The sequence below is a fragment of the Diplotaxodon limnothrissa genome, linkage group LG18 (genome assembly GCF_057381915.1).
Source record: "Diplotaxodon limnothrissa isolate DT_005_m linkage group LG18, D_limnothrissa_male_GT1.1, whole genome shotgun sequence".
Taxonomy (NCBI): domain Eukaryota; kingdom Metazoa; phylum Chordata; class Actinopteri; order Cichliformes; family Cichlidae; genus Diplotaxodon; species Diplotaxodon limnothrissa.
The window spans coordinates 23857081-23870522 of record NC_140613.1 but is presented as its reverse complement, the minus strand read 5'-3'; the positions used below and the strand labels follow the sequence as shown (position 1 = coordinate 23870522).

The 13442-nt window shown below is 40.4% G+C and overlaps 2 protein-coding genes across 2 annotated transcripts; one reads left to right on the top strand and one right to left on the bottom strand.

Moving 5' to 3' along the window:
- Nucleotides 1-3861: 3861 nt before the first annotated feature.
- On the bottom strand, nucleotides 3862-8590 carry abhd8a (abhydrolase domain containing 8a). The gene is made up of 5 exons (XM_085378211.1): nucleotides 8320-8590; nucleotides 4909-5738; nucleotides 4639-4809; nucleotides 4270-4486; nucleotides 3862-4155 (listed from the first exon to the last, which is right to left on the bottom strand). Exons 2-5 carry the CDS (start codon nucleotides 5727-5729, stop codon nucleotides 3943-3945), a joined length of 1422 nt encoding a protein of 473 aa, XP_085234337.1. The 5' UTR covers nucleotides 5730-5738; nucleotides 8320-8590; the 3' UTR covers nucleotides 3862-3942.
- Nucleotides 8591-10916: 2326 nt separating this feature from the next.
- mrpl34 (mitochondrial ribosomal protein L34) lies at nucleotides 10917-12717 on the top strand. The gene is made up of 2 exons (XM_085378549.1): nucleotides 10917-11036; nucleotides 12059-12717. Exons 1-2 carry the CDS (start codon nucleotides 10981-10983, stop codon nucleotides 12372-12374), a joined length of 372 nt encoding a protein of 123 aa, XP_085234675.1. The 5' UTR covers nucleotides 10917-10980; the 3' UTR covers nucleotides 12375-12717.
- Nucleotides 12718-13442: the final 725 nt, after the last annotated feature.

Sequence of the window (13442 nt, the reverse complement as noted above, 5' to 3'; positions counted from 1 at the left end):
AGTAACTCAAAAGTTATATTCAGACTGTATCATCTGTTTAGTTTAGTGTCTCCTTTTTTGAAATTGTAAATGCCGTGGTTGACTGAGCTTTCTTTTGTATCACCCTGACAGGATTAACATGTTTTCACACCATCTCAGTGGGGAGTGCTTACGCTTCCTGAAGTGGGAAAACCCCCATACTTTTGTTCTGAATTAGAACATGCCTGCTGTCTTGTATAGAAAGCATAAAATTGTATGATGTAAAAATGTGTAATAAAATCCTTTACAGCTGCTTAACAGACAATGCTGCAGGACAAGCTAGCCTGAAAGATTCTGGGAATGGCTCTAACTGCACCCAAATTAACTATCTATGTAATTCTGCCCCACTGTTCCATCTCAGCCAGCAAGTACCTACATATTTGCAGAAATAAAAGACAAGACCACATGGTGAAAATAACTGGTGTATAACCTAACTGGTTATGTGCAGAGCAGCCCAGAGAGGCTGTGTCTCTCAGAAAAAAAGATGGAGAAAGTTTTTAGAATATTATCAGAATATTTGGTGCAGAAAACTAGTTTATGTTTGATTTTTTGTGCTGTTGTTGTTGTTTTTTTTTTTAGTGAATCAGAGTTGTAAATGTAGTATCTGAATAGCTCAGAATTCAAGACTGCTGCCGTTATCCAGCTGGAGCTGGCACCTACCCTGCTTTGACCTCTCAGTGATGCAAATCAGCTCGTCCAGAAAACTGTTCCTAACCTATGCAAATAGGAAATAAAAGGAAGCGACTGCCTTTTCTTCCTAATTCAAATAGTTTTTCCTGCTCTTGTAGCAAATGAGTTGCGTAAAGCTTCACCCCATTCAGATAAAGCAGTTGAGCCAAAGAGGCGCAAGTAAATTTGATACGATTAACTGTCAAAAAAAGAAGAAGCTGAGACCCAGTGTATGAAATTTTGCTAAATTAAAGATTGTTTTTGCTTGAAAAATAGAAAATAATTTTTTCATTTTGATGCCAGTCTGCAGTTTCACAAAAGTGACAGAAACACCAGAGGAGCGACAAAACATTTTAAAATAAGATTTTTTTCATGACTGCTTATAAAAAGTGCTGTCCAGAGATAAGAAATGCATTTCTATGGTCATTTAAGAAAAAGAATAGGATTGAGCTAATATGTGTCCATTCAGTATATTGCAGGCCCCTATTTAATAAACTTGATGAAAAAAATATAATTTTTTTTCATCAAGAAAAAAAACATGATTTTTTCTTCAGTAAAATGCAAATTGCCCACTTCCATTTTCGAATTTGTAATGAATCCTTATAGGACAAGTTTGTGATTGAGCAAAGTAGAAAGGTTGAAAAGATTAAAAAAGTACAGTAGAGGTGGATGAGTTTAAATTCCTGGCGTCAACAATTCAAAGTGATGGACAGTGCCAAAGAGAAATGAAGAAGAGTGTGCAGGCAGGGTGGAGACGAGTTTAGGAGTCATTTGAGACAAAAGGATCACAGCAAGAGCTAAAGAGGCGGTTTGCAAGGTCATGTGGAGGAAATGCAGAGGGTTTGGTGTGACAGAGGAGGATACTAAGCAGAGGGTGAGGTGTAGTCAGATGTTCAGTGACCCCTAAAGGGCGCCGCAGGAAAAAGAAGAAGAAGATGAGAAGGAAGAATCATATCCAGCACTCAACAGAGAAAACAAACACCTTTTAACTGGGAACATCTGATTTATTTCATGCCAGGAAAGGCACATTCATACACTGAATTCAATTGTTTTAATAGGCTATATAATGTTATATGCATCTACATTCAGGCAGTGCATATAATATGATTCCCTTGAATAAATGCCACAATAACATTAACATATTTTGTTAACCACAAAAAGATATAGCACATATGAGCACTGACAATTTATATATGCACACTTTTAGCATAAGGAGAAGTACATGTGCACCCTGTAGTCCATACAGTTTTACTGACCTTTTACACCAAAAGAGACATACAGTACTTTGCATCAGCAGCACTTGTTGGTTTTTATAAAGTCCATAGAGAATATATAATGTTTTAGAGCCGGTTCCATTTATTCCCAAACTATTTCTGTTCATTTGTTCCTGTTGCATAAATCCAGTCATCTCGCATCTGCACTCTCTCTTAAAATGCATATATAACAGACCAGCATGAAGAGCACAAAAGTCCCTTTTTTTGTTGTTTTTTTTCTTAACCTCCTAGGACCCTGCGTCCACATATGTGGACATCACATTTTGGGTTATTTAGACCAAAATACTCAATTTTGCTTTACAAGGTCCTGATATCCACTTACAAGAAAATTTTAAATGAATGTGCTCATATGTGGCTCTTATTTTTCTTAAAAACAAAAATAAGGTAAAAAAAAATAAATCTAGTAATTCTTTGTTTTTACGTTCATCGGGCCCCAATATGTCCAAATATCAAAGAGAAACTAAAAATGCATGCCGTGGAAGAGTTCAGGTCTTAGGAGGTTAAGGGGATTTTTCGCCTTTGGCAGATTCATATTTGGGCTTCCTCTGACTTACATCCTCTGTTACACATAACAGTAATCTATCCAGTCAACAGATAAGCACTGTCAGGGAGAATCAGACTGTGCTTTTATTCACACTTTACTGTCCCACTATGAGACAAAGCAACATTCACGAATGAATGTCTAACAGCGAGCAGCACGTCCTGCTCATTCCTTCAGTCCGACATGAGTAGATATACAGTGTAGGGTGGACGGGGAGCAGCAGGGTTAGGTAACGCACACGTGTTTCGCGATCAGTTATTAGCTTAAGACAACATTTTATCAGTTTGCTGCTGTAACGCCAAGATAAAAACAGAAATAAATAAACAATAATAATACTTACACACTGAGAGGAACCATTTCATTAAAAGACAATTGTGCTGGGAATTTATGGCAATATATTGCAACTGTCTGAAACAACCCTTGTGTATATATCTTTCCATACTCTGAACTCATGCAGGCTCTCAGTACTTTTTATCCTTAGGATAATATATATATATGTGTGTATATATGTATGGTATCGAGGCAATGGCTGTTAATCTGGAAGAGAATCTCTCTCGGCTTTGATGTTTGTTTTATGTTTTAATATTAACTATGAAATCGTTACACTTTAATACTGACGCATAGCATTTTTGATTTTGAGTTTAGTGCAAGGAAAGTTACTTGCTTCTGTCATTTGTTAATCAGTCAGATTGTGTGTCTGAGATGCTGTACACTGCATATTGTGTGAATGTGGTTCCAAAACAATATGGTACAAATATTTTTGTATGTGTGTGTTTCTCCTTCAATCATATTGTCATTTATGTAAGCATGTGACACAGTTATTATCCACATTTTACATGGACAGTGTAGTATATTTAATGCATTTAATCTATTTTTCCACTGTCTGCATTTAATCAAACACAATTATTCTGTTATAAATTGCTCTTCACCCTCCCTGATTCCTCGGTTGACTATGTTTGATGTTTTTTTTTTCTTCTCTTCCACTGAAAGCAGAGTTAAAATGGATAAATTAGCCATTTTATTAAGGTAGAACAGGAGCTCTTTTCTGCAGTACTTTACAGAATATATATGATGGAGGCGAGACGATTCCAACAGCGTTTCACGCCTTTTATGCCTCGTCGGTCAGTTCTTCACCACAAACATTTCATACACAAATCATGGTGCCTTTTACCTCCAGACTTTGTGTTGGTTTGCAAACATGGTGAGATGGAGGACAAACTGGTATCAAAAAGCGTAGCAGAAACTGACTGTGTATCGGCGTCCGCCCCTCTCATCATACGTCCTTTCCCGCTTCATCTCGGAGCACCAGTGGTCATCTACATCCATAAGATGTGACCCTGTTTTAAACAGCTCTCAGCCTGGGAGCCTTAGGAATACATGCCAACTGCCGAAGAATAGGCCTTCTCCTTTGCTCTTTAATAAAACTTTATGCCTTGATGGTTATTTGTTCACAGGTTTACTGTTTTTCAGCGTGTGAAGAGTGTCACTGGCAGCGATCGCCTTCTCTGTGTCTGTCTTGCTGCTGCCTTTTCTTGACATGTCAGGCTCCCATAGAAAGAACTCATGCAGGAGGGTGTTGACAGTTTCAGGACACTCCATCATGACCATGTGACTTCCCTCTTCGATTACTTTTAAGAAAGCGAACAGGAGGATCTAAAAACCAGAGCCAAAATGGATAATCTTACAACAGATCCGAATCCAAAGCTATGAGACAATAACTAATAAATGAAACAAAATAGCTCTTGTTTGGATAAAGGTGTGATATACCTCTGCCATCCGCTGGTCCTCATCCATGGGCACAAACTTGTCACACATGCCATGAACCAGAAGAATGGGCACAGTGAGCTCGGCATGGTATACCTCGTCCCCCTCGGGCCAGTACTGACCGCTCATCATGGCTCGCAAAACGAACGGAGACACATTGAAGGCATTGCCCTGCTTCAAAAGCTGCTTTTCTTTGGCACCCTGACGGGCAAATCCAGCTCTGAAGATTAGAAAAAGAAAGAAAAAAACTTTACCAAAATCTCTTTCCTGTACATTTTAAAGATAGTTAACATTTTAAGCAAGCTATTATTTATCTATTACATCTGTCTGTCACAGTGTGTCACTACTGTTTGCAGCATCACAGCATCTTACTTGAGGAAGCTCCAGGCCAGACAAGGTGACAGACAGTGAAGGACACAAGATGGCAGTTGGAAGATGGAGCAGAGGCTGGGCTCCAGAGCTGTGGGACCCCCTCCATTGATCATTACTACCTTATGGACCAGATCGGGATATTCGTGCGCCAGGAAGGTACAAAATGACACTCTGGAAGAGATATAATGGGGTAGGTACAGCATGTTAATCACTGTACGCCACTGACTTTTCTAAGCTGACCCGTAACACAAGCATCTCACAAATCCTCACCCATATGAGTGGCCAATAAGAATGTTGCGTTTACGAGCATATCTCTTGAAGATGGCTCGCAGGTCCTCCGCGAGGGCATAAAAGGTATAAGCTGCTGCAATCTGTGGCGCTGTGCTTGCTCCGTGACCTGCCAAATCTGGCGCAATGACCTCGTAGCCCAGGCGGGAGAAGAAGTCCAGCTGGCTGCTCCAGATGTCAAGAGATCCTCCGACGCCATGCACGAAGAACAGTGCTACATCCGAGTGCGTTCCTTTGCAGCTCGAGATCATCCTCTTGGAGTCTATTAAAACTGTGCGCTTGGGTTTGCGACGGCGGCGGCGTGGAGGCGGAGCAGGTTTATGTTCCCCAGGTGGTGGAGGAACTGGAGGAGGAACAGGGTTGGGGTCTGGAGAAGAGGCTATGTCTTTGTAGTCAGCAAGCTCCACCTCTACAGTGCTGCAAGGCTCTAAATCCCCATCCTGACACTGCAGAATCTCAGAGTGCAAAACATCCCCGAGATTTTCGATCACCAGCTGGCCATTTCGGTAGACTGTGATCTTCCTCTTGCAGTGGACAATGCTGCCACTGTCGCCGTCATTATTAGATATGGGAGAATCTTTATCATAACAGTCAACATCTGCATTGTTCTTTTCAGCAACTTGTTTTTCTGTTTCTATGGGTTGGCGCTCGGGGACGATATGCCGCACTCTCAGGACTCTCCCAGGTTTCACCTCCACATACTCAAAACCATCAGAGGGTTCTGATGACTCCAGGGGCAAGACTAGATTGGCAGTCTTCCCAGTCAGGCAGCACAGTATCCCTTCAGTGATGCTAGTCAGCATGGTGTTTCCCTGCAGGAACAACATCACACAGACACAAATAAAACATATCAGTACTCTGATGCTTCCTTTGAAATGTGGGAAAAAAATATTTTTCATGTCTTGCCCTACTTTTCACAGCTCATTTAGTGTCACAGTTTCAAACATTCAAGCATTCTAACTTGTTCCATTTGCAGTGCTTTGCCAATGGCATTGGCTGCACTGCAAGAAATTGGACCCAGCTTGATTCCTACAAAACTGAACCCAAGCTGTTTCCTAGCAACAGAGACACAATGAAAAGGCTTTCTTTATCCTTCATCAGTCCAGAGCCAGAAAGAAAGTACGCCAAAATAAAGGGTACTTTAACACATTTCCGCTCCGGTCCATTCGCACCAGAACCTCTCGCCATAAGAACAGTTTCTTCCCCTCTGCTGTTGGACACATGAACAATAAACGTACGACTGTTCCCACCACTAACACATGACCCTACGCTGTGTTCACTACATCATTCCATGTTTGGCACTGATCACCACCTGCACTCATGCATATATCTTTCTACGTAGCACTTTTAATTCTTATTCTTACTTTTATTTTTTCATGTCTATTTAAGCGCAATTTATGACAGTATGTTTGCACTGAAGCACCGCAGCAATTTCCTAATGTTGTAAACCTGCTCAACATTTGGCAATAAAACCCTTTCTGATTCTGATTCTGATTCTGATTTCAAAATCAATAGCCATATTATATCCAACAGAGCTGTTGAAGTCTCTACTAACACACTCACCTCAGTGACTCACCTGGCTTGACATTCTGATGCATTCAACAAACAACTGCAAAGCAGTATTTGCACCACACACCATGTAAAAAACCTAGGCCAAGCTAGATGTCTGCTATTAATAACCCCTCCATTTCACAAGGTCAGAATCAGGATATATATAAATAGAGAACTCCAGTCAGAGGGCATGACTGTACACATGTCTGCGGACTGTGTGTCTCACGACAACGTGATAGCAGTTTTCCAAACTGCGTTCTTTCCAGCGGGAGATGAGAGCTGGTTTCTATGTTTCCGTTCAGGTCCAGCCACTGCTTGACAGTCTGCTGTCAGCAGCACAAACACACACGTTAGTGTCCCCACTTTTGATACAAAACACAGTTATCTCTAGGAAACACACAAGGCTGAGTCACATCTTCAGTAGCTGGTGAGACTTTATTGTTTACTTGTTTGTTTCCTTGTTTAAGGAACTGCTGTTGTGTCTATGCACTATGTATGCATTATCTGCACTATCATTCAGCACACTTTTGTGTGAATGCAAAGTGATCTCACTGGATGCAAAATGAACCCTTATTTTTACACACAAATTGAAAACCCTTGTAACATTTGAGTTGAGCTGCATTCGCAACTCATCACCATTTAGCATTATGTGCATTATTGTAGGATATTTGTGCATTCCCCTATATTATTGTGCGTTTTGGCAAAGTATACTGAGAAGTACAAAATAGTACATGTTGTTTACATCTTTATTGTCTTCCAATCATGCTGGGTGCTTAGTATATTTAATGATTGGTACCTTGACAGGTTTAAAGAAATATAAAAACAAAATGTAAATAGTGGGAATGATTATTTGTTGGTGGATGTCTGTGGAAATCTGACAAAAACAAATCCTTTAGGTATATTTTTGTATATTGTGCACGTGCCAGTTTTTCACCTTACATTAAAACAGAACATCAACACAAGAAGCAAAATCCTCCCCAAAGAGCAAGGTTATTACCATGCTAGTCTGCAAAAATAAAATAAAACAAAACAAAAAACCCAAAAACACATAGATAAAAAATATTCTACATGGCCACCGACAATCAACAGATCGGCACAAAACAAACTACAGCAGCACAAACCCAACAGTCCTCCCACTTAAATCTGGGCTTCTCTTCCTGACCTACAATTCTCCAATCCCACCAGCAGGTCTGGAACATGGCTGTGGGGAGCAATGTAATGGTTTCCGCGACATCCAACCTCGACCAAAGTCAGGGCTGAAGGTTACTCAGCCATGTTGAAGTTGTTTGTTTTGTGTGTCTGCATTGCAGAATATTTAGGTTGACAGGCCTGCCAACTCTTACAGTAACACACATTCGGTACACTGTGTGCTGCTGCATTTCCATAACAAGAGTCTAGCAGAGTGAGGCGCAGTCTGTCAAGATGCACGTGAAGTGAGTGGCCTATATTTTCAACATGAGACCGTTATGTTAAAAACGCCTGATTCACAAACATTTAGCGGCTTGGCTCCTACAACAACACATTATTATTATTATTTTAAACAATTTATACATCGCAATAAGATTCAAATACTCACAAATATACGCACCAAAAATGTTTATATAAATATTTATATATATAACAGCTTTAGGCTTCACAAATAGTGCGCTTTGAATGATACTGCTTGTATTATTCATAATCTGTTATTATTTTAATCCTGTCTCAGGCGAAATGCATGCATGCATCATGCGTGCAGCCGTTTATTGGCGCTGATATGCTGCACAGTAAACATCAGGTATCCAGATGCCACAGAGCAATACAAAAAAAGCTAAAACAAAAACAAAACCAAAAGATTTGCATTACCTGCAGAAGTACTGATGATTAAGGTGATGAGAAACCTGCACCCAAAGATGACAGTCAAGGGCCGACCACACAGTATCGAGAACGGCGTTGCATCTGGCGCAACAATTTGTCTACGCTAGAGATGCTGCAAAACAGTAAAAGCTCCTTATTGGCCCAATTAGACCGTCATTACAGACCGCAGGGGGGCATGGAGTGAAGATAAAGCATGCATCCATAAAAGAGTGCCACTGGTAGTTTAATGATATACCCATTACGAAAACAGACGCCCGTGTTTTTCTCGCTTCCTCTGCATCCACTGCGCACTCGGGCCAGACCCTACCCAGCCCTGCTGCCCTTGAATCCGCAGCACCAGCAGCAATCTTCGGGTATTTTCGCTGCTGAGTGGCGGTGGGGAGGGCGAATAGAAAGCAGTTGTATATTGAGGAGGCCAATGAGAGGCGCCTGTTTGCTTGTTGCTAGGGCTGACAGGCCAGCAAAAAAAGAAAGAAAAAAAAGGGGAAAGACTGTGTGGTCCTGCCTGGGCGCTGAAAAGGAGACAAATGATAAAAATGACTGTCCGGCTAATTTATCTAAATTAATTGGGCTGGCACGTGACCACAGTCGGGGCTCTGCGTGGGGTCTTATTTCAAATCCCACATCTGATTGCGGACTATGATCATAAAGTGTCACCTGAGAACGAGTTATTGTTGCCTCACCACCAAGGACAGACGTGACCTTTCAGTTTTAATCTAACACATTTCGAGCAGTGCCCCCTTCTTGAACTCACATAGCAAATTGGTAGGCCTGCTGCTGTGACAGTCCAGTGCCAGTCACTGGAAAGCAATCTGTGACGTTTATTGGGCGGAGAGCCCGTGAGCCAACTGGGTGCTTTGTTTTATTGCTTGGCGTAAATAATCATTGGTTTATCTGTTTGTATCTGTGTTTTGGACAATTAAAATTCAATTTTAAAAAATTAGGCCTTTATCACTGATACCGGCCTAAAAACAAAACGTGCGTCAGTTCTTTTCAGGATTCCTACCGTGTGCAGATTATTCACGAAACATCATCACTGTAATCATAATGTACTGCACAAAGGGATGACTTTAAGCAACAGCTTGGTTATGGAAAAGTACTGAAACCGACTGTCAGTAGAGAGACCTTCAGAATTTGTGTTTGCACATCTCTGCTTCTGTGTGTATTGTCTTATCACAGGGTGGTCTTTTACATCAAAGGCTAGCCTGAAGTTAATGTTAAATGACTAAAGTTTTAGATTAAAATATAGCAACAATGCAAAAAGCAGACCCTCCAAAATGCAGGTGAATTACACATATAACATTCTAGATGGCCACCAGAGCACTCAACAGCAATTACACTTCCAGCTCAAGGAGTCCTCAGTCAGCATGCCAGGATAGACTATACAGAAACTTTATTATAAAAACATCTTCTCACATCTAAAGCTCACAAGCTCAAACTGAGCGTTAGAGTGAGGAAGAAAGGTCATTTAAGTGACTTTGAAAGTAGAATGGTTGCTATTGTCAGACAGAGTATTTCAGAAACTGCTGATCTACTGGGATTTCCAAAACATGGAAGAATGGCCTGAAAATGAAAAAATATCTAATAAGCGGCAGCTCTCTTAGAGAAAATGCTTTGTTGATGTGAGAGGTCAGGGGAGAATGGCTGAACTGCTTTGAGCTAATTGGAAGGCAATGGTAACTCAAATCCCTACTCTTTATAACCAAGGTATGAAGGAGAGCACTATTGAATGCACAATATGCCAAGATTTGAAGCAGTTAAGCTACAGAAGACTGCAGATTCAGCTAAGAACAGGAAAATGAGGACATAGTTTACACATGTTACCAAATCTTGACCAAAGCATGGATCCACCCTGCCTGGTATCAACAATTCAGGCTGGTGTTGGTACGATGGTGTTTTCTGGGCACATTTTATGCTGCTTAGTAAGAACTGAGCACACAGCCTAGATGACTGTTGTTGATCACTATGCCCATCTCATTGCTATGACCACTGTGTATCCATCTTCAGGATGCACCCAGCAGAATAATACACCCTAAAGTCAAATAATCTCAAATGGCTTTCTTGAACATGACAGTGTGTTCACTGTACTCCATAATCACCACATCTCAATCCAAAAGAGCATCTTTGAGATGTGGTAGAACAGGAGATTAGGATCATGGATGTGAAAACAACAGATATGCAGCAACTGTGTAATGCGCATGCCAACATGGACCAGAAAAATGTTTCCAACACCTTGTTGAATTTATGCCATGAAGAATTAAGGCTGAATTAAGGCGATAGGGGGTTCAACCTGGCACAAGCAATGTAAAACTCATAACATGTCTGGTGGGTCATTCACCCTATTAGAGCAGTTAGAATATACAAATGCTAAATACCTTACACCAACGTAAATGTTGTGTAAAAACTTTAAAAAAAAAAAAAAAAGTCAGTCCAACGGGACCAAAAGCAGTTGTACCGTGACTCAGAGTAATATCCAAAAATACCTCATTTTAATGTAACCATTTCTGTGGATCTTACACGCTGGGATCAGTAGGTGGCAGCATTCACTTTTGCAGTCTTTCAACAAAACCAAAGAAGAAGAAGCAGACCTGCCTGTGACATTCACTGCTCTCATGTCGGTGTCATCTGTACATTCCTAAATATCTCAAAATGAACATTATGCTGTCCTCATTTTCCCGACTGCGTGGTCTAACTCACGTGCGTAGGTAAGCGACTTAAGTTATTTGCACGCGAGGTTAACCCCGAAGCAAACAGTGTTTCTTTATGAGGCTAACATTGAAAAGCTAGCTTGGTAATCAGTTAGCAGCATGGCTAGTTGCAGTTAACCTGGATAGATACTCATGGGAACTTCTATTTAGTCAAGCAATGGCTAAACCAAACACTACTGATTTACATTTATAGGCGATGTTACGTTTAATTGCTAATAAGCAGTGTGGGCATGGGGAAAAACACAGAGTAATAATGTTTGCTATAAAGAACTTTTGAAAAACAGTTTTGGGGGGTGACTGAAACACTTTTCTGCTCTAATTTTTGCACAAGTTATTTTATCCGTACAGTATTCTGCTTGCATATGTTATGTAGAGGAGACCGGGGCCAGTTGTAGCGATCTGTTATTCAAAGCGGGACCAACTTTCTTTGATCATGCTCATTATGGTTGATCAGCCTACTCTAAATATAGGTGTTGTTTGCTATAATGCAAGATTTTAACATGGAACCTTTTTATTGTCCCAGGTAAATATCGTATTCAAGTAAAATGCACTTATAACTCAACACAAAGACTTAAAACCTATTTTGTAGAAGCTAGAACTGTTGTAAAGTTTCTGGAAAAACAGAAATGGATGTCTTGAATGTATACTCTACAATAACACACACACACACACACACACGAGTGTGTGTGTTTCTTTTATGAAAATATGACCAGTATATTTCACGTAGTCTGTGAGCTATCAAGGAAAATGTAAAAGATGTTATAATTGCCCCCGGTCCACCACTCTTTAAGACAACCTGCACTAAATTTTGTTTGCAAATTCTTAATTAGCCCCTTTATTGTAAATATTGAAGCAGTACAACTGATATAATGCTGTTGTGAAAAAATGAAACCGTACACATAAACTTCATTATGATAAATGGATTTACAACTTGCACGACGTTACTGTATTATTGTGGCATCATTTTGAAATTAGAGTAACATATTTCAACAACATTTTAATCTTTGTTCTTCCAACAGCATTCCCACAGCAGACCTAACTGGAACCTCTTACCTTAGATCGTTCAGCAGCTGGATTGGTCCTGGAGCAGCTGCTAGAACACAGGTTTTCAAAGCTTCAGATACAATTTCTTCACAAGCTGAAGGTTCAGGAGTGTTTCAGCAGGTTCCCTGGCAGTACCAGCAGGTACGGACCCGGAAAAGAGGCACCGAGTATCAGCCCAAAAACATCAAACGAAAGAGAACCCACGGCTGGATCAAAAGGATCAGCTCACAAGGAGGCATCGAAGTGATTCTGCGGCGGATGTTGAAAGGACGGAAATCGCTCACACACTGAAAGTTCCCAATGGAAGATTTGACTTTAAAGAAACAGACCTTGGTTCTTATATGCTGAAGGTGCTCAGCATGCAGCAAAGAACTTGTGTATTGGGTTAACTGGTGTGATACTGGGTGTGGTCTGGGTCTGGCAGTTCCACAGTATTGGTCTTGAGAGTGTAAATGTGCCCTGTAGTTTTGCCCACCCTCTCTGGTCAGGGCGGTTTTGGTCAAAGTCATTAGGTGTTAGCACATTTGTGTGACTTCATTTCTTTTTCTTTTTGAGTAAACATTGTTGACTTAAAGAAAAATGTTCCTATAATAAAATTATTTTCCAGAATCAGCATGGTTGGCCTGAAAATGAAAATACCACCTTCACTTCTGTTAGTTTTGTCCTGTTTAGAATGGCTTTTGTAGAGTCGCTGTGCTCATGAGCATGATCAGTTCATTTGCAGCAAAAAAATAAGTCTGTGTTACCTTAGTTGACACAAAAAGGTATATACATTATTTATTCTGCATATCTGATAAATGTGTATTGTGCTTGAGTAAATGAAACATCACAACAGTGGCCTAAAAAAACTAAAGATTGCCCTTTGGTTTGTACCAAAAAGCTCCTTTTTTGATATTTGACAGATACAGAGGCTCAGAATTAACTGGACGATTGACTAACAATCAGTTTTGTGGCCAGATTGGCCCTGTTTCGTCATTAGTCCGTGACAAAATCACTAAAAAGTGATCAGATAACACTTCAGTGCAAATGAATAATGACCCAAAGCATACTGCAAAAGCAAGGCAAGAGTTTGTCAAAAGGAAACAGTGTGGTATTCTTTAATGGCCAACCCGACAGAGCATGCTTTCAGGTATTATATACAAAACCAAAGGCAGGGAGACCCACAAACAAGTGGCAACTGAAGGCGGCTGCCATCAAGACCTAGCAGAACATCCCAACAAATCAGAACCAGAAGTACTTTACTCTTTTGTACTCCTTGGTATAACTCTCAAACATGCATCTAATTTAGAAGGTCTTCATTTAGGCTGTACAAATAGTTTGTTGCTCTAAAAAAGTCCTCCCTAAAGCTAGGACATCTTA